Below are 22,343 nucleotides of genomic sequence, written 5' to 3' on the forward strand. Positions count from 1 at the left end.
ACTAGGATATAGTGAATTGTTCTCGTGATACATTTTACCGTTCTGTTGTATAATACTTTCAATGTCTTTATCTAGACGTTATTTGTATAGTAAAACTCTTTTGTAAGACAATATTGTCGTAGAAAATGATGCAATGGTTGTAGGTGTATAAATGTAAAATCAAATTTATTTTGTCATTCATACACTCTTAGAGAAGCGTACGTATTATTTTCTTAATTAGTATAACGAGTTAGTATAACAACTCTAGGCAGTTAGTTGGCAAACTTGGTATACATAGTGGGTAATAAAATAAAGATGAGGATAAATTCTATAGTAGAGAGGAGTGGTTCATAGACTGTTATGATGATAACTACGATCATTGGCTACCACTGAGCCGTAGGCCGACTGCTGTTTTGTTCCACCGCCATAACTTGGAGGAGGACAGTACTACCGCCGGTTATAAGTAATCGATATATTTCGTGCCGAGACCCGAGTTGTGCTCACGTCGTTTTGAACCCTTTGCGGTGAAGTCCGTCCGTGGACGGTTTGCTGCCCCATTCAACTTCCACTGATGGGGGAAGTAGATTTCGCTATACATAATTTCACTATATAATTGTTTTGGTGAATTAAATTTTTTTTTAAATATATCTTTATTAAATATGCTTAAGTGGGTTTCAACGATGAAGATTTATCAAACAGTTATTGTAAGTAAATTGATGGGGATTATGATAGTGTTTACAGATTTATATTTACGAAACGTAATATAGAATAAATTACATATTATTTCAATGTTATAACGAGCTGTTCATCAAATGAGGCTAGGGAGCTAAAAACTAAGTTAATCCTCTGGGAACAATACAATTTATAATAATGTTTTATTACCAGAAATATCAGCTAGTTTAAATTAATAATATTTACCCTTTTCGCTATAGCTGCCCCTTCAATAAACTACAATCACCAACTGTATTTGATCTAATTAAGTATACAAAATGTAAGTCATGCGAATGTTAGAGTCTCTCCACGTGATCATATCAACTTTCCTCCGTCCAATGTTGTATTTCAATTAACAATTTATGTACTGTGTACAGTATGTTTTTGCTTTGTTGGATAAAATCCATTTTGCAGTAAAAAATTATATTTCTTTTATTTTTGTTTTTAATCCATAAAAAAATTCTACTCCTAATATATATCAATATAAGGTAACAAATTGTGATAATCTATTCTTGATTTTTTATAATTTCTCATGTATATTTTATAGTTTTTAATTTAAAGTTAACATATCTTTCATATAGAACAATAAATGTTTATTTATGCACTAGGCCTACTGTTAAATTTTAGCAGGGATAATGCTTATTAAGCTTACCAAGTTGGTAAGTCAAATCTTGCATATTTTGAAGTTATGGAATAGCAACAAACATACAACTGCGCTCTTAGTAATGAGAAACTCATGAATGTCGTAATGTATTTCTATTTGATTTAATATTAATAATAATAATAAAATAAGTTTGCAACCAAAACTTTTCAGTTACTTTCTTTCCAAATTAACTAAAGAAGCAAGTTTGTATTATACTTCTCGTTACATGGTTTAAACAAGCAAAGGCGCCGTTACCAAATTCACAACTAAAACATTTCCTAATTACTTCTTGATCTGAACTGAAGGAACATGATCTAGCGCATGAAGTATGTTGGATATTTAAGAGTTATATGGAATTTCTGATAGTGTTTTAATAATTTCATGATAGTGTTGACATGAGGTTTTTAATTATTAATTGTTTTAGGTAAAGCGAATTTCCAACAGTAATGATAGTTTAAAGAAGTTTTGTTTATTTTTCACTATTGTGAAGAAAACATAAAATCAAATGAACTAACCCCGACAATAAAATAAATTCGGTATTGAATATCAATATGTTGGATTCTTGTGAAGCCTTAATACTGAGGCATTCTTCATTGAAGATATTGGATTTTTTATTGATAACTTCTCAGGAAGTGGACCTTTCTATATTTCTAATACTATAATGACTATCTCGTCAATTGAACAAGCTAATGTGGTTATATATAGCCACATAAGTCATAGGTAATAAGTCTTAAATTCTTCGTCTTGAAAATGGGGTCTAGTTTTATGCGTACTTCGTTAATCCTCCGGCGCTTTTTCTGTTATTTTCCGTGACTCTTGTATGGATGTCAACCTCTTCTCGGTAATGCCGTGTATACTAATAAGCCATACAGCACACTCCGATGTTAGTAAAGTCAGCGTTTTCTTCAATTCTAATTCGTCATTTAAAAGAACAACCACATAAATTGTAATGTTCAACATCCTTAGAATACCGACGTTGTATGGGTGCAATACTTATATGGCCAAAGAAATATACATTTTGTTTGTTCCAGCCATATAATAAAGTCTGACAAACGTTTCATAGAATTGTTATAAGATATTGTTTAAAAGCATTTCACAAATTTACATCTACACCTGAACAATTTTCAAAAGTACGAGCACGTATGTTTTTCGTTACCTGTCTAATCCTACAGTAAATTTTCCGTCTCTTTTTTGTTGACCTGTAATTGGCAGCCTGCCCTGTTCTTTTGAGGATGGTGGTAAACTTTGAGAGTAAATATTGTTGTTTAAAAGCATAACACAAACTAAAACCACTAAGCACATTCATAATAACCGCTGAATGATTACTGCAACAATAAAAACTAGCAATACATTTGGGAAATTGAGGTTAGCCCGGCCTTCTTCTGTCCCGCTGGGGATTGGCCCGTTATTCCCTAGGTACATTAATTTTTAAACTTGAATTTCTCATGGTATTAGTCCGCTTTTCCCTTCTTTTATTTACTCATAAAATAGAACTTTATTCAGTTTAACACGAGACTGTAATAACTCGTTTTCCAAATTTGTAAGGTTTAGCCTGTTTTCCGTGTAGTCTTCATTTAACGATGTCCTGAAAATTTTTGATACCAGATTATTTGATTCATGCTATTCTCCTTTGACGATATTTTCTATTTGTGTAATAGTTAGATACGTTTTGTGGTACCATTACTTCATTATTTAAATTTGGAAATGTTACCTTTTATAAAGCTTTATTTTATAATCGTAAAATCTATTAAATAGTGCTCACTGTGTATATTCCAGGTATGTGATGCCTTTCCTGTTGCTGATCACCATAGTGGCCAACACGCTGATAGTAGTTGTACTCAGCAAGCGACACATGCGGACTCCCACTAACGCCGTGCTGATGGCGATGGCTCTCTCAGATATGTTCACATTGCTGTTCCCCGCCCCGTGGCTTTTCTACATGTACACGTTCGGCAACCACTATAAGCCTCTTACCCCAGTGGGGGCTTGCTACGCTTGGGCCTTCATGAATGAGGTCATCCCTGCTCTCTTCCACACCGCCTCCATCTGGCTGACCCTGGCTCTCGCTGTCCAGAGGTAAATACAATTTCTCAAATTCCATTTTTATGATTACTGTAAAAAGACATATAATCGGAAATATATGCTTTAGTTTATGTGTAGAGCTAGATATACAGACAGACGGAGAAACTGAAATGAAATTTTTCTAGAGCCTCCCGTGTTAGACTTTTAATAACGCTCATATAATTAATCTAACATTTAAATAATATACGAATAATATTTGATAATTTATAATACACTATGTAAGACGAAAGTTTTGAAAATTATGAACAACATCATTAAACGTAAGGCATAGTCTCCATTAGGCAAAAGCAGTTTGATAAAGTATATATTCATTATCCAATCACCAATAAGATTTCGAAACTTTTCATTAAAAATATATGTTTAAAGTAATTAAGAGTTTTCACGTTAGATGATAATAATCTATTTTGTTTATCTATCTAATATGTTTCTATTCTATTATATTTTAATCTACCAAATCTACGCTAACAAAAATTCAATATTTTTTACATTGGTTGATACAAGTCCATAAGTATTAAAATATTAAATATAATTACAAGTGGCAATTTTTTAATCCAAATAATTATTAACCGTTGCAATTAATATAGCATGTCATGCTTTATACATGTTCCTATTATTTAATACTATACTTCAAACCTTTAGTTAAATTAATGTGACAAAAAAGACATTTCAATTAAATATTCCGGCTTCAGAATTTTTTTAAAATGTAAATCAACGGATATAAAACGTCATCATTCCAATTGATTAAAAAGCGTGTCATTTCTATTTCGAGCATCATTATTCCTTAAGTATCTAACAGATAGTAATGATATAATAACAGTTTTGGTGCAATGTTAAATTAAATTACGATTTTCCAGTTTGAATGTTGTACAATTAAATAAAACTTCTTTTACATGTGAATGTAAATTTATATTTTCTACTAAAATCATGTTTGGCTCTATATTTTCGTGCTTTTACTGACTTTAACTGTGGTAACCAATTGTATCTGCTTTTGAAAAATATAAAGTGTAAAATACAAACCTTCATTTTATAATTGAGAATTCAATGGAAGGCTAGGTTGTGTTGAGGGAGGGTGAATACAATCAATTTTGACAAAAGAGAGACAGAATACCAATTACTTTGGTTGGAGAGACGTCAGGCTCTGTTGACTAATACAGTCTATCTGTAATGAGCACTTGCCTTCATAGAAAAGCATCTGGTTGATAATTAAAACGATTAAATTACCATCGAATTATAGTTTCTACTAAGATATACTCCTTCCTGCTCTGAGGCCAACATTCACACACGTTATTTATTAGGCCCTAATTCCTTAATCTAAAAATATATATACATTTTTCAGTTTGGCTGTTAATCTAGCCATAGTGACTTATGTTGCATGTGTTGAAATTGGTTGTCACTAATTAAATACTTACTATTTGTTATTCTCATCAATAGTATCTAAATGTTTTGTTTAATAAATTAAAGTTACTATACTATTGTTTATTAGGACTTTGTGCCTTCTGAAACTACCATTTAAGATTAAATAGTACAGATAGTTACATGAAGAATAAAGATGTGTAAATGTTTTGATAAAAAAATATACTTATCTATACAAAATGATGCCTAACCTCCCCCAAAATGTGGGAGCCTCAAATTGGGGGCTTTAAACCATTAAAGTTTAGTGTACGCTGATATGCCTACCACGCAGGACGGCTCCGTGCAGGTCCTCTAACGCCACTAGCGGACTATGAGCGACTCTATCACCAGATTGAACAGTACCGGTGATACGGGACAATCCTGCCCGACATGCACTCCAAAGGGGATGTCCGGAGTCAACCCGCCACTGTGCCATATGTACGTCACACTATCCTCATGCAGATCCTGGATTAGCCGCAGTTGGTCGGCGGTAAGCCTGGTAGAGTGCAGTTTTGCAATGACAGAAGAGTGGGGACACTCAAGCCAGGTCAAGCCAGGCCACACAAAGATCAGTGCCACGCCTCTGAGCCTCATAATGGAGTTCCTGAAGTCGGAAGTTGTGCTTGAGGCAGCCCTTCGCAAACGTAAAGGCCCTTCTGGGCTCCTGAAAGAAGCCCGTGGCCCACCTCTAGAGCCATGTAGCAAGGAAGCTCCCCATGCATCCGCCTCTTGTAATATAAGACTCAAAGAAGTGAGATATGATGTCAGAAATAGCAGAATAAGGGAACGCCGCCTGTAGCATCTCCCGGATGGCCTGTCTAGGAGTCCTGCGGTAAAGCTGCTTAAGACGGCCGGTCTCCAGTACGACACAGTACGAGGATCTGGACGATCGGTCCCAGACTTGCCGGCGAGTCGGACATAGAGGAAACAAAGTAATCTAGGAAGCGTACAAAAATAAGACCCATGCCATATCTGCAGAAATTCTTATCCACGCTGCCAGGCGGTAAGGCTATCAGCAATGGCTGCCGGTGACCCAGGTGGTGAAAAAGGGCTGTAAAAGGGGTCCGGCAATGAACGATAAGGAGCAGGAGCCACAAAGTTCGAGGATACCGGACCAGGAGTGGCCAGAGCAGGAGAAGACGCTTGAGCAGGAGGTTTCGCAGGAGTAGGAGCAGAAGGTGATGGTAGAGACGCGAAAGCTGGAAGAATGGAGATGGTTCCGACGAGCTGGTAGAGGAAACTTCGGAGGCAGGCCACGCAGGAGGGGCGAGCCGGATCTATATATATATATATATATATATATATATATATATATATATATATATATATATATATATATATATATATATATATATACTGTATTTATTTATTTCTTTTTATATATTTTGATTACAGTACTTTAGGATTATAGGGGAATCAGTAAATCTATCCCGGATATTACGTCTAAGGAAGTTTACAACGGGCAGATTTTTACCACTTATACTTAAAGAGAAGGGATTTTCCATTTAGTTTTTTATGTTTTTTCATAAATATACGGTAAAACGAACTGTATGACTGATATTATCTCATGCCTTCAGGTACATATACGTATGCCATGCACCAGTAGCCCGCACATGGTGCACTATGCCACGCGTGCTGAAATGCGTGGCATGGATAGCCGTCCTCGCAACCCTGCACCAGTTCCCCAGGTTTATTGACAGAGTGTACGAGCCACTGACAATCTCTTGGCGTGGCCAGGACGCAGTCACAGTTTGTAGGGTAAGTTTTTAGTTTATATTCTGCACAATGTATCGGCATGATTGTCAGTTGTGTCTTGTATGAATTTTAAGATACAGGTTACAGAACAAGGAATCCTGTCTTCTTTGTATTTGAGTAGCTTCCTAGGAACTGGTAATCGAAGTTATAATGTCGGTCTCACATACAAATGTTTTTCCATTTCAAATAATGCATAAATTAAAAATAACACTTAACAACATATTTGTATACAATTTAAAACACAAATATTTGCTGATTTTAGTTGTGAAATTTGTTATTCAGTTTTTGAAACAATGATATCACGGCTACATCATAAATTTCTCCATAAAGATCGTGTTCATTTATCAATTTTGAAAATTAGTAATACATCATATGTATGGTTCATTTTACAGGTTCGAAGCTTGTTATAGGTATTTATTAGGCTCTCATTACAATAATTACCCAAAACATTGCTTATAGGTCGCCTGACATACAACTTGTTAACCTGTCAGCTCGGAAAAACCTAGTAAATTATAGCTTTAACTTTATATTTCATGGCACTTAAAAAACACATTATATATATATATATATATATATATATATATATATATATGATGAACCTTCTGGTAAGACCTAAATTATTGCCTAACCAAATTCCAAATTCAGATGCTGATCAAAAGTTTTTAGGTTGCCATTCTTGCGAAGACAAGCGTTGTGCTACATGCAAAATTCTAAATCCTTCTAAAACTTTTACAAGTAGCACAACTAATAAAACATACCAAATTTCAAATAACATTAACTGTAAAACGAAAAATTTAATCTATCAGTTGTCTTGCAAATTTTGTCCCAAGGACTATATTGGATTAACGACAAATCCCTTACATATTAGAATGAGTAACCATCGGTCTTCATCCAACAGACAAGACGACAAATTGGTTTCGCAACATGCATTGGCTCATAGCGAAATATTTAATAATTGTTACACATTAAAAGGGATTTGTAAAGTACCAGAAGATTCTTCAAAAATTCAATTAGAAAATTTAGAACAAGCATATCAATTAGTCACTAAGTCAAAATTACCTTTTGGATTAAATAAGAAATGATCTGTTAAAATAGTCTAAATTAATCTAGCAAGTCTAAAACAATGTATTGTCTATATTTAAATTTATTAATTTTATTAATTTTTTATGTAGGTACAACTACAAAACTACAAAATTGTTAATATTTAATTTAATTTTATGCTGTTAGAACGCCTTTTATGTTATTAATCTAAATTTTAATTTTTATATAAAGCCCTTTTTAGTATAATATACAAAGGAGTTTATAAATTACAGTATAAATCAGAATAGAATTTTTCAGCTGATTATAAAAATCCATATGTTTACATTTAATTCTTACATTATATAAACTTTTTGTACCTTTTTGAAAACGACATAAAAGTCGAAATATTAAAGGATTTATATGAAGTCTTTTTCTTCTATTGTTTAAAGAAGCCTCTGAGCATTTATTTTCTGCATACAGTATATATATATCAATATATATCACAAAAAGTTCAAAATTAGTATTTATTTTTCGAAAAATTAATATCATCAATGAATTAGTTCTATTAACAAATTTTAATAAGAATAAACGCACATGCCGCAATGGCCTACATATACAGGATATCAGTTAATGATAATTATTTTGTAAAGCACATGAATAATAAAAATGTTTTACAAATTATTCGTGTATAAATTATGTTTTATGCTCATGTTTTTGGAAATGATTGTATCCCAGTAATACATTTAGTTATGTACATAGGTTATAAATTCATTTATTTAAAAAAATTAAGTTATAATTATTTTTGAAACATTTAGTGTCAGAAATATAATTAATGTAAGGTTTTGTAAATAATTGTACTAATAGTATCAAAGTCAGCCTTGCGTGTACTATTTGAGTTTGTAAAATTATATTAAATGTTTCTTCAAGAGAACTTGGCTATAATCTAGATATCTTATCTAAAACTTGATAAGATTAAGAATACAGTGGCTATCTAAGATTTTCAAATTTTTATATAATCATCACATCTAAGGATTTTCAGTCCCACCGCTTAAAAAATTTTTAGTACACCTATATTTTGTGATGTACGCATAACATTTCTTTACCCTAATCATCTCTACATTCTCATGAACAATATAATACATTTACAGATTTATATTCAAAATGTCTTTTTTTACAAAATGTTTAATAAAAGCGTAAAAAACATAAAAAAATGGCCAATCGTTAGAAGACAAATAACAAGAGTTCAAATAAATTCACTTATTTTTTATGAACGCAAGATGTTAAATAAAAACTATGCTTTAGGATCTTTACACTCACCTTCAGCTAACTGATATGATTGTTAAATTTTGCTATTACGTAGGAAAATATAAAAATATTTTTTCATATATTTGCCCACGTAATTTCACTCGGAATATACATGTGAGAAAATCGTACTTTTTAAATTTAATACTTTTTCATGATATGTTCCAAACCGAAAATAATCGAATTTTATTTTGGTTTCATAACCTGTATTTGAAATACATTAATTCATGTTTAGAAATTCAAAAAGTGGGCACTAACTATTTATCCTTGTAAAGGATTTTATGAAAAGATGTGTTAAACCTAATTCGTTTTAAAATGATAGATTGTTACATGTTATAACCAACATGATTTCATGGTTGGTTATTTATGAAACAAGAATTCGTTATAAAAGGTACTGATAGTACATAGTATGCATATACATAGTAGTTCTTACAATTTAAATATTGACCTATGTTACCGACAGGAACGTTTCGCCTACTGGGTGGAGCATTGGTTGTCTCTTGACGTCTACTTCACCGTGTATTTTGGGTTCCGTGTGATCTTCGTGCACATGGTTCCCTGCATATGTCTCGTGGCGCTCAACGTTCTGCTGTTCCGGGCCCTACGAGACGCCCAGCTCAAGCGTGACAAACTGCTCAAGGAAAATCGCAAGAGCGAGTGCAAGAGGCTAAGGGACTCCAATTGTACCACGCTCATGCTCATCGTCGTCGTCACTGTCTTCCTATGCACGGAGATCCCGCTCGCTGTTGTAACGGTAAGTTATTGATTAGAACTGAAAAATCATTAAATTCTGTAAAGTTTATATATATATATATATATATATATATATATATATATATATATATATGTATATATAATGAAATTTATCAGAAAACATTTACTGATAAGTATCTTCTGCCATACTGCTTTGATGTTTCATTCCTCCTATTGTGGAACATACTAAGTATATCTATTATAATATTCCACATTAGGAGGCAATACCATAATACTAATTTAAGCTTATAGTAATAACACAGTGTACAATTCTTTAATGACATATGTATAATCTCTTTGAAATACAAGATAAATAATTATTAAACAACTGGCTCAGTAAAAATAACTTATTACAGCTTAGTAAATCATTCACTTGGTTAGAAGTTTTATATTTCACATGAGAAATACTTACACTCTATAATAATAATGTAGGCAACATTTAAAAATAAAAATAAACGTATATTGTAGTTAAAAAATACGAGTTTTTACACAAAGAGATTTTACAAAATGAAAACTCTACATGTACTAAAAATTTCTAACACCAATTTGAAACAATAAATATTGATAAGTTTTTTTATTTATAAGCCAAAGATATGGTGTATTGAGGACAGAAATTTGTAAATGAATATATTCTTTAACATTGTTATATGGATACCTTATACTAAATTTAAATCAAAATATTAACAAATATGACATTATGAGTCATATCAATCTGATAATGGGATTACCACTGATAAAAATTAAGAAATGTAACACATTCCTTTTAACAGACATTTTTTTAAACATGCTTAAAAAAGTCTGAAGTTAATTTGAAACGTATGTGATTGAGGAAAATATTTCCTAATAATTGTAACTTGCATATTCCAGGCTCTAAAAGAGCGAAACATCTCAATCTTCCTTATTCTATATTTTAGACACTTTTGTGTAAATCAACGTAACGTATTTTCAATATTCCAAGCAAAAAGCGATGGTTAATTATATGTAATATATTTTTAATAGCACTTAAGGTAATGCTGTTATTCGTTTTATTATGGGAAACAAAAATAAACAACTTTTAAGTTCTTCTGTGCTTTATATTTACAGTTAAACTATTTTTTATAAATTATATTATCTTTTTTTTAATAAGTAGCTACATTTAATATTTGAAATAAATATATTTTAATTTAATATTCATATTGAAACGAAAGATATTATAGTACTTTAAAATGTTGTCAACCACAAGGATTTACCTATGCCAAATATATGCATATATTATGTAAAAAAGTTGTTACTAAGCGGTACCAAGACCTTCATCCTCACTAGTATAAATGAACATACCGTTTTATTACCAAGCTCGTTTTTTATTAGCCACGTTATATCTATCTTTGTCTGGAATTCCTGGATTACCATTGAGGTGAATTTAAGTTGTAAGAAGTTCATCACAATCCTAAGTTAGTGCACTAAATAGTAAGGTATTTAACTTCTCTTCACATATTGCAGATTCTCCACGTGATATCCAGCAGTATCAAAGAGTTCCTGGACTACCATGTGGCCAATGTGCTGGTGCTCTTTACCAACTTTTTCATCATCGTCAGTTACCCCATCAACTTCGCCATCTACTGCGGTATGAGTCGACAGTTCCGGGAGACTTTCAAGGAGCTGTTCATCCGGGGAGCGGTTCAGGTGGCTCGCCGCAACGGCGGTGGCAGTTCTCGATACTCGCTCGTCAACGGGCCTAGGACTTGCACAAACGAGACTGTTTTGTAGTGTGACCGTTCCGTATGATCAGGGCTCAGTGCCTAATACCTCACTTGAACTGACTTCTAACATATCTGGATGCTAAGAGCTATGTATAGTCTCATTACAGACTCCAAGAGGAACTGAGGAAAAGTACCTACTGTATTGAAGTTACATTGTAGAATTTGACAATCTAGAGTTTCTGCCTTTTAAAAGATTTTGCATTGCTCTTTATTGTTCCTGTATTGCATTATTGTATTGGTCTTATTGCTGTAATTAAAATGCGTTGTTTATTCCTCAATCATTTTCTGATGAATGAATACTCATTTATTTTTTTAATTCAATTCTCTTTGTCTGTATATATTTGTTAATGTAATTTTACTGTACTTAATGTTTTCTATGGATACTTGTGTGTTAAATAAAAACTCATGTGTGCTTGTTTCTACGTATAACGAATCATAAGTTATTGTCGTCTACTATAATCGTTTAAATTAGCATTATTATTTAACGTTATAAATATTTTTTATAACAAGTAATAAACAAGATTTTTAAATAAGGGTGGTTATTGTCAAATAATTTTATTATTTAGTATAACTATTTTAAGCTCAGTACAGTTTTATTTAAGTCCAGCAAAGTTTTAATATATAATTGAAAACCATTAGCTGTTCTTAAAATTTAATTTTTATTATCAAGAATTTTTTTATACAAGAGTTTACTTCAAAAGTTGTTGAATTTCCATTTAATGAATATCGGTGTAACATGTTAGGTTGCAGCATTTTGTGTACAATTTAAAAGGCAGTGAACTCTGATGAGTTAATTACCTCACCTTCATAAACGAAATGATATTAAAAGACAAACAAATTAGTGTAAGTGTTATATTTGGTTGCTGTAGATGTCATGTGGCCGACGGTGATGGCGAGCAGGGGTTGCACCTGAGCCCCTTTGGCAGCCCCTCCCCCCCATCGCTGATACTTCTTCTCCACCCCTCACCGACAAACACTTCGTGTTGTGCAGATCAGTATAGCCACTCTGTACAATCCTATAATTGCTGCGCTTCAACTCTTTATATTTTAATATGAGTGTTTATATTATTGATATAGTGTACTTGAAGTCTAGGCATTCGTTGTAAATTGTTCTATTGTAACGTTACTTCAGACTGTAAACTTTGAAATAAAAGTAGAAAACTTCTTTAGTATTTATTTTTCATACCCTGTTGATTGTGACTTTTGTAGTAGAGCATTACACCTGGTAAGTTATTTATTCATTGTCACATTGCCTAAAAATATTAATGTTCGTATATGCTTACAATTTCATAATTTTATATAAGGCAATATATACCAATATAAGATCTACAGGTATATCTACAGTAACTACCCCGAAGTAAAAACCCACTGGTCTCTAATGCGTCCTAAATTTCAGTTTGGGAAACTGGCAAGTGTCCGTCATTTCATTAAAATTTACTTAATAAAATAATATTAATGTATAGAAAATTTTCTTCTGATCATCATATATGTCGGACAAATAACGGTCTTGAAGAATAGAGACATTTATATTTCCAAATTATGTTTCGTGCTATATTTTATTTATTAAATGAGAAATTTAAGACTACCTGCTATGTGTAATTTTAAAGTTTTTATAAGTAAATCAAGCTTTATAACGCCATTTTAATAAAAATGGTAAGAGGAAATATTAAGGCTTTTATGTCTTTTGACTTGCAACACTAATTAAAACTTATTTGTTTTAAGAGGAAGTGATTAAAAACCTCAGGTTTATTGAAAATTTTCAAAGTAGGATCTAATAATTTGTATTTTATAATATAATTCTTATTTTTTAAACTAACATGGCATTTGGAGCGGTTGACAATAGTCCACGAGAAATTTAAGTGGTCAGGTGAAATTTTGAAATATTTAGAGAGACTATAAAAATAAAGTCTGACTAAGTAGATTAAATCACTCTAAGAGAATTTCATATGTTTGATTCATAGAACTCATTCCTGTCTATGTAGAAATTAAGCGACATGCAAAACTTTAAGTCTCAGATTATTTTCTGAAGATATCTTACCACGTAATAAATTTCTATTTTTTCATTGTGTTAGTTTTCTTATACTTGCATTAAAAGCTTATAAATATGTGTATCATAAAAGGATGATGTAGCAAGTAAATGATTTCAAGATAATAAAATATAACCAGAAACGTTGCTCTTAACGTACCTGTCTCGAGGGTTTGAGTGAATTTAATCCCGTGAGAGGGAAGGCTTTCAAATAGTATTTTCAGTAAGACAAAATGATCTGCAACTTGCAATCTCCCATTAAATATAAGCAACTCCGAGTATGATGATGGTGCATTTCGCTCAATGGAATTTGGATTACTTTTCAGTACAAAGTTGTGTTTTAGTACCCATGCCATCTTACCGGAAATGGTACTATCAAACACTGCTATGAAGCAAAACTCAATAAAATATTTTGTATTTTATGATGAGGTACGTCTAGAAAGACAATCTGCAAACTTAAAGTTTTGCATGACATTCAATTTCAGCATAAAAAACAAGGTGTTGTATGATTTTCAACCATATGTATTTGGCTAATCGTTATTGAAGTCACTTAGTAAACTGACTTAATTATGCATTTATCTGTCGATAATATGAAAAGTGTATTTTCTGTAAGAGCTATGTCTATCTGTCTATCAGCAGGACATCTCGAGAATTAAAAAAGATATGGAGTTGCAATATTGAAAGCAATCGTATGAATTGTGCTAAGCGACACTCGGTGTGGCTTACTCATATTTGTTACAAATAATAAAAGACGAACAAAATTTCTATTCCTATGCCAAAAATACTATATTTCTTACTGCAAGATATAATGCATTATTTTATAATGCATTACTTTTTAATTAATTATCAGTCAATCTTTCTTTATCTTTTAAGAGTAATAAAATAAATAAAATGTTACTTAGTTGTGTAATATATTAGTTAAAGTTTACATATAAATATTACAGAATTATAATGAAAATCGTAAAGTACTTTTTCGTTTTTTAATACCAGGTTCGGTCATTAACGTTAATATATAAAAAAATAAAATTTCTAGCCCATTCATTAATACGTGTATACAGTGTCCTGTTCATAGCTGCTATCACATCACTGTATCACGTAAAATGTTTCAGTCTGTGTCGTGGTCAAGAGTTATAAGACGAAGTCATGAAAGCTCTATGTGTTACCTTTAAGAAACCGAATATATAAGTTTTCTACTTAAAAATATTTGAAGATATCTAACATGAATTTATCCAATTAAACAGTAAAAAATCTACTGAAAGTATATGTAACTATAACTATACATTTATTAGGATTTCTAATATAAATTTAATGTTAGATTCTCTCATTATTAAAGTAAAATACTATCTCAAACTTTGGTGTTATCGTAGTACGTTTTAATTATACAAGGACATATTTTATAAGCAAAGTAAGGTTTACATTGAATAACATATTAATATAACTTTATTCTTATCTAATATCATGAAAGAAATGTTGGAGTTCGAAATTGCAATATTTTCTTTTGATAAATAATTTGACAATATACTAATTACTTATCTTACGGGTAGTTTTAATTCAGTAAAAAGTCCAAAGTATATAGGTTGATATAATTATTTTGAAAATATTATTTACAATTACAATATTCTTATACCCACGAACTTGATTATCACGACAAATATGGTGTCAATCGACACATATCTTCCTTAGGGTATATTCCTCTTTTGATTTTCAAACATCTGCGTTTGTACTACTATGAATTATCTAAACTCTTTGACTATATTAACTCTAAACCTTAACTTGATAACAATTCTGTATTTCAGAAGAAGCAGAATTAGGTTACTACTTAAAGAAAATATTATCTGCTTTGTAAGTTACCTATCAATATATAATACAAACAGGTAAAGTAAATTAATAAAAATTACTTTATTTTAAAGCGTTTCCGTTTAAAAATGTTTTTCTAAATAACTCGTGTCACAACATAATACAATTAAAAGAGTAAAAATTAAATACTTTTAGGCTCAAAAGGACTAGAAATATATCATCTACTATTTATTAAAATTGTTTTCGTTACTTTTTCACAGTTATTATGTATAAGCCTACGTCGCACCACACGATATGTAATAGAATTAAATGAAATTGCAGCATGTATATTCTGTAGCTCATTTCACTTTCTAGATGTCCTCCAAAAAGATGCACCCTCAGAAACGAAATAAACTGTCTAATAAACTGTAACAATGAAGAAAAAATTAAACTTTTGCCAACCACAAAAACAGCAGACTTCCATGGTTTTAAAAACATTCCAATCTATGTAGAAATAGAATTGTAGGTAAAATTTATATACATATGTAAGCTTGCTCAAGAAACCTTGCAGACAGTTAGGCCATTCATGTTACAAATTAATAACCTAATATAATTATTTTAACTTTGTAATGTATTTAATATAAGGTTTTCTCGTTGAAGACACGATCTGAATACCATGACATGATATGGAATACTTTACAGTGAAGTGATTAAACACAATCTTTCCTAAACAGAAACGAAGGTTGATGCAAACTGTTAAAACTAGAGGTCTGTTACTTCTTAAGACGATGTGCACAGACAGACATAAAGGAAATTTTCTCTCTCCTCGAGTGATGCTAACCAATAAAACTAAACATTTTTGAAACCTCCTAATTATAAAAAGTATATATTCATCTATTTCAATTGAGAGCATGAAAAGAAGTAAATATCATTGAATAAATATACATTCACACTTGGATAGTCTGATATTACTTAACCTTTAGTCCCTTCCCGTCAATATTTTTGTTTTAGTATATGCTGTAAGCAGAGATTGTTTTAGGAAGCAACTTGTAGATTCTCAAATAACTTTCACGATATTAAGTTTAAACAATTATGAGTGCCTTTTTATAGCAACTTTAACCATTAGTGAGCTCAGTAATAGGACATAAAGCAGTAGGATTCTGGATATGTCTTGTCATTTAACTAAAAAATATTTGAAGTTCCTCACCTCTCTGTGATAGAAGAGCTATATTTCAAGCAAAATTTAAGTTAAATGTTTGTTAACAAATATATATATATATATATATATATATAACCTTATGTGAAGTTTAATGGTATACAATGCATTATTATTATTCTGTCGCAAATTCACAAATGAAACTCTACTACTATAAAAATTGGTTACAATTTGGAAACCTATCTCAAATTCTAGACATGGTTTTTAGAATAATGAATAAATAATATGGATTTTTTTAATACAGAGAGAAATAAATATAAAAAAATACTACTCTGAGAAAGCAACACTTTTACAACTTTTCGGATATAGCACTTTGTTTCATAAAAAGTTTCAGACGTTCTAAAACAAATATATAGTAGTAAGTTAATAAACAGTTATATTGTGTTTGTTAGTTTACGACAAATCTGTGAATCCACAGGTCCATGTAATGCAGGAGTTGTGCACATGGTTAAGTGACTGGAGTTGTTGTTTCGTAATCATCTGGATAGCTAGTAAACTGAGCACAGTCGTCCCATAGATTAAAGTAATTGAATAAGACAGTGTAAATGTTTTCTGGCTTTTCTTATTTTTTACTCTGTTTTTCCCTCTGTTTTTCCCCTGATTGCCACATCCAATTATAGTATACAGGATCAAGTATATATATATATATATATATATATATATATATATGTATATATATATATATTTATTTATTTATTTATTTAGAGGTTAAAGCAATGTTTAATTTACATACCAGTGGTATGTTAGTTTAGTTTTGAACATCAATTTTTTAAGTAGACTCACTGAAATAAAATAAATTCTTGTAACTTCTATAACTTACCTGACACTCTTTCCATGTAATAATCACATTGATAAAGACAAACATACATTATATTTAAATTCTTAAAATTAGATTGAACTGTCTAGAACATTTTATGTTTACTTTGATGAATATATCTATTAAAAACGTTATCCTGGGCCCGCCTTAAGGTAGTATTTTACTGTAAATCCGCATATCTTCTCATGGAGTACGGCCAATTGTGGTTATTTGTGCTTTGTACTTTTTGTTTACTTAAAAAAATAGACTAACATTGAATTTTATGGATTGAATAATTGGTACTATATTCTGTAATGTAAATTTTTTAGAATGCAATGCCAATAGATACGACAAAGTGTAGGATTGGGGCTTACTATTGAAAGGTAATCAGTTAATTAAAAAAAATATATGATGTACTAATTTCCAGAAATCCTATAACGTTGTAGAGAATAAAAGACTGACTATGCTTTTATTTTCTGATAGACACAAAATATATTGAATATGCAATGCAGTATTTGGTTAAAACATTTATGTGAAAACATAAACTATAAATATTACAACGCAGAAACTCGATTCATTAATAAAACTTTCTTATATAGTATTATGTTCTTTGTAACATGAAAATTACTTTAAAGTGATTTTTTTATTTACCTATAGAAGTATATTTTTTAATTCGTACTCTCTTTAGCATACATATACATCTTTGAGAAGAGCACAGATGTTTGCCGCAGTTCAACCGTATGAAGACAATCATATATTTGTTTCTAAATATTTTATTTGGTGATGATATTTCTTTTGTTTGCCTTACTTGTAAGTTTCAGAAAGTAACAATAAAGTTTCTTAATATTTCCGTTAAAGAACGATTGCTAAATTTATTATTAGTAAATTAATGGTGGATAATGACGCTTGCTTTATTAATTAATCATTCACACCATATGCCTCCAAAAGTATAAAATATAATACAGAACAACGTAATGATGTGATTTATTTTGCTGAAGTAAAATGTTGATATTTCACAGAATGTTTTAATAAATTGAAGATACTTTTTGTTTGTCACGTATGATTGGTAATTTTGATATTACACTGGAGGAAAGAGTTTACCTCGGTTTTAGTAGTACTTGTATATAAATTACTCTTCACTGATACTTTTACACACTCCGTTACGTGATAAATATCGGTCTTTGTCGTGGCCGAGAGTTACGAGACCAAGTCAGGAAGACTCTAAGTCATGGCTTTAAGGACATAAACATATAGTTTAATATATTGAAAATTATAAAAACTGAAAAATGGTATGTATGATTGATTAAAACAATATAACTAATTTAGTATGTAAACAAATGTTTCAAATAAATTTAGATTTTACATGTTCTAACTCATATGGTAAATTTATAACTCTAAATCTGAAAACATTTTGCAGGATGTAAAAATAAGATTACATTAAAAATATCAATAAAATTATTGTTTAACTAATTGCTTTAATTAAAATCCAAAGACTGTAGGCTTTATTATTATTATAATATCATGTATTTTTATTATTGTCATTATAAAATATTATCAATCGGTTTATTCCTTTTTGTCACTCTAATCTCGTCCTTTTGGTAACCACAGTACGCCATAATATTCTAAATCTTTAAAGGAAATTATTCCATAGATATTAAAAATTTAATGTTTTATTACAGTTTATTAGTTTTGAAATTGATTACTTAATCAACCTTTTAGACGTTACTTGATAAAAACAGTTTAATAAATAAGTAAAAGTCAGTATTTTCTCAAATCTTATCGTTGTAGTAAGTGCTGAAAGAAGACATTGTTGTAGGAAGCCACTTCCGAATTCTCAAACTAACTTTCACTATACTGAGTTTCAAGAAGTTCCTGTGCGTCTTTTGTCCTACCACCTTTGACCTTTAGCGAGTCCTATAATAGAACACGAAGAACATAAAACATTTACTCGAAACTTCTTGTCATTTTAGAACTTGTATTAAATTATCCACCTCTCTTTTATAAAACAGTTCTTACTTCTCTTGAGTTGACACATTTATAAGGCCTTAACCATTTAATCTTTAGTTTTGTAGTAATACAATATTTAATAAAGTAAATTAAAGATATTTTATTAGGTCGTGTGAATATTTGTATAACATATACTAGAAAAATATTAAAACTAAACTAAGTGGGCATATTATAATATAGAATGAATATAATTTCTATATAACCTTATTTGATTCTTCCAGTTATTCAATAAATTATATTAACTTTAACTTTAAAATTTTATTTATTTTTTTTTTTTCAGAACATTATTATGTTAAGAAACATTCTACTTTGGACAAGATGTGTTGAGTAACAAATAAACAAAACACTGTTCACAAGAACTATGGAGATCTTATACACATAAGTAAGTAAAAAATATTATTGCTATACAGTTATAGTACTTTGCTATGAAACAAAACCATTTAAAAGTTTAGAAACAAATAAATTATAAGAAATAAAAGTAACCATACACAAAGAATATTATTGTATTTCAATGTTTATAACTTATCTTCAGTCCACTGGTTCGCGCAATGTATAATGCGTGGTGATGGTTGAGTGTAGTTAAAAATCATCAGGTTGGATATTTTAATTTGAATTTTGAATTTTTTTTTTATATATTCCAAACATAGGATCAACCAGACAAATAGCAATAAAAGTACGTGTATGGTTCATGTGGTTCTTAATTTTGCTACTGAAATAAAATTATTTTAAGTTTAAGATATACTTACATACGAATCTGGAAACTAAATAAAATATTAAATAGACAGATATTACGTTTTGAGAGAGCAATAAATTAACAAATAAAATTAACATGGCTTCCAGGGCTACAGTGAGATACATTGAAGAACGGGTCACACCTTCTTGTCACTAAGAACAGTCACTAGCATCAGGGAATAACCTACTTCTGAGAGGGATCACTTGTTCAGAACACACGAGGAGAGTTTAGCACTATTTCGGCAACTGCGTTTACAAAGTGCATTAGGTACCGGGGCAACACTTCTACTACTACGAGAGCAAAGGACTGGGCCTTTGTGAGCAACTGCAACCGGAGCATTTGATGTTCAGATATTATTCTACGGTAAAATCCAGACGTACGAGAAAAGAGGGCATCGAAACCCAAGACGGCACTAATCAGCTCAAGAGAGAACATACCGCAAGACTTTGTTGAGCGATCACTACCGCTTCAGTTAGAGCATGTCACATCCGACGGTACAGATGATGTACAACTGCTCTGGCGTCTTAAGTGACTCTCCTGAACGTCGGACAGACAGACTGAACGAGGGATGTGTCCACTAATGAGAGCAGCCGATAGATCGGATGGATCCAGGTCCAAAGTTCACTGGATAGGCTGATCAGTTTATTGATTTAGCACAGGATTGCACGGAACTATTTCAAAGATAGCGAAGAGTATTCTAAATGCTAAATTATCGTACTCTAACTGTACATTATTGTAAATATTTAACAAGGAAACGCTTACTACAAATCATTGGGCATTTATTACGTATAGTGAACAGTTTTTTTTTTAAATAATTGATATAAAATATTTCGTGCATCGTGTTTTATATTAAATAATTTGAATATCAAATAAATTGGCAAAAGATTGTTTAGTTGTTTTAAATATTATTAGAATAATACGTCGTGAAACATATTTTAAACTGTTTAACTATGCTTAAGATATACCTCGAAAGAGTATAGTAATAAATAAATCCATTTCTGTAACATTCTGATAAAAAAAAGGTTCAATATTTGACGACCTCTAAATACATTTTATACAAATGCTTAGAATTGTGTTTCAATCAATAGTTTTCTAGAAGTATTACACTATTTCTTAAGGATTTTACTTAGGAAACATTATGTTTTATATAACCAGATGAGACTTAGAAAAGCATATTCTTTGAGGAACTTGAAAAATGTGTTCCTATCTCTCTGGTTGTCTGTCCTTCAGAATCTCTAAGAAATACTAATCTCTCGAATTTAAATGTTTGTCGAATCTTCATTTTGTAAAGGCTACATCGGTTTTCAAAGATCCTCTACGTCACTCCAATAGATATGGTTGTAAATTATCAATTTATTATTTCATAGGTGACCATGATCGCAAAGTGATAAAAAGGACAAATTAACTTTTAACAAGCTTTTTACTATTACATAACAATTTTACACGTAGCATAAACAATACAAAAAAATTTAGACTGAAATATTTGCATCGAACCTCAACAAAACAGGTTAAGTGACACGTGGATTGGCGTACTTTTAATTTTATAAATGTATATATATATTTCCATTTTTACACAACATTAGTAGGGTTTATACTGTTATGTCCATGAGGCGGAGCCTGTGGTTAACAATCTAACATATCTTTCATATTATTATTTGTATTAATACTACGACTAAACATAGCTATCGAGCACATAAATGATATTACAAAATGTAGCAAATCTTGTAAACGGACTGGAACTGAATTCGTTCAAGACTCAGGCCATTTCTATCTGTTTCATTAGACTTATCAAAATCATCTCTTAATTTTCTTGGTAAATAGTATATATATTGTTGGGTTTTATATCCATTTTTATTTTTATGTTAGTCCTTGACGAAATTTATTAAAAACCACGTAACACGTTTTCTTATCAGAACAGTTGCTGAATACCTAAAATGTGCATTCTATACAAACGAAATCTACTATTAAAACCATACGCAATTTACTTGTTTCTTTTATAGCAGTATAAATAATCACGTAACTATTATAGAAAGTAATGAAACTAACTATCTTTCCATTTGAGAACGTTTTGTATATGTTTGTGTGTAACAGTAATTTTTTCTATATCAAGGATGAGTTTGTGTATTATTTCAATTTAATAAATATGTTTGTATATTCCATTGCTCATTGATTGGCTCCATGAAAGTTTTAGGAATAAAAAAAAATTAGTTTAAATTTTAAATGAATTAATTTTTCTAGTAAGTTAAGAAAGACCGTACACATAATGATGGGTATTTACGTAGACAGATAAAATGTTGTTATTTGTCTGTCTTTAATGATTAGAAATTTTACAAAATGTTATTGCCAACATTTCGTCCATAGTAAATTGGTACTATAGGAAGCTTTTAAAAGCAAGATACTATTCATTCCCGCG

At 30.6% G+C, this 22,343-nt stretch overlaps 1 protein-coding gene across 5 annotated transcripts in view; it reads left to right on the plus strand.

Annotated features, from left to right (window-relative positions):
* Window positions 1–12,541, plus strand: part of LOC124364477 (sex peptide receptor-like) — a 364,700-nt gene extending 352,159 nt beyond the window's left edge. For all 5 annotated transcript variants that reach the window (XM_046819996.1, XM_046820001.1, XM_046819998.1 and 2 more), the window contains 4 exons: window positions 3,110–3,409; window positions 6,385–6,565; window positions 9,348–9,638; window positions 11,117–12,541. In XM_046819996.1, coding sequence (XP_046675952.1) covers window positions 3,110–3,409; window positions 6,385–6,565; window positions 9,348–9,638; window positions 11,117–11,383 — 1,039 coding nt within the window. In that variant the 3' untranslated portion in view covers window positions 11,384–12,541. The remainder of the gene's footprint in view (window positions 1–3,109; window positions 3,410–6,384; window positions 6,566–9,347; window positions 9,639–11,116) is intronic.
* The last annotated feature ends 9,802 nt before the right edge of the window (window positions 12,542–22,343 follow it).

This window comes from Homalodisca vitripennis, chromosome 6 (genome assembly GCF_021130785.1).
Source record: "Homalodisca vitripennis isolate AUS2020 chromosome 6, UT_GWSS_2.1, whole genome shotgun sequence".
Taxonomy (NCBI): Eukaryota; Metazoa; Arthropoda; class Insecta; order Hemiptera; family Cicadellidae; genus Homalodisca; species Homalodisca vitripennis.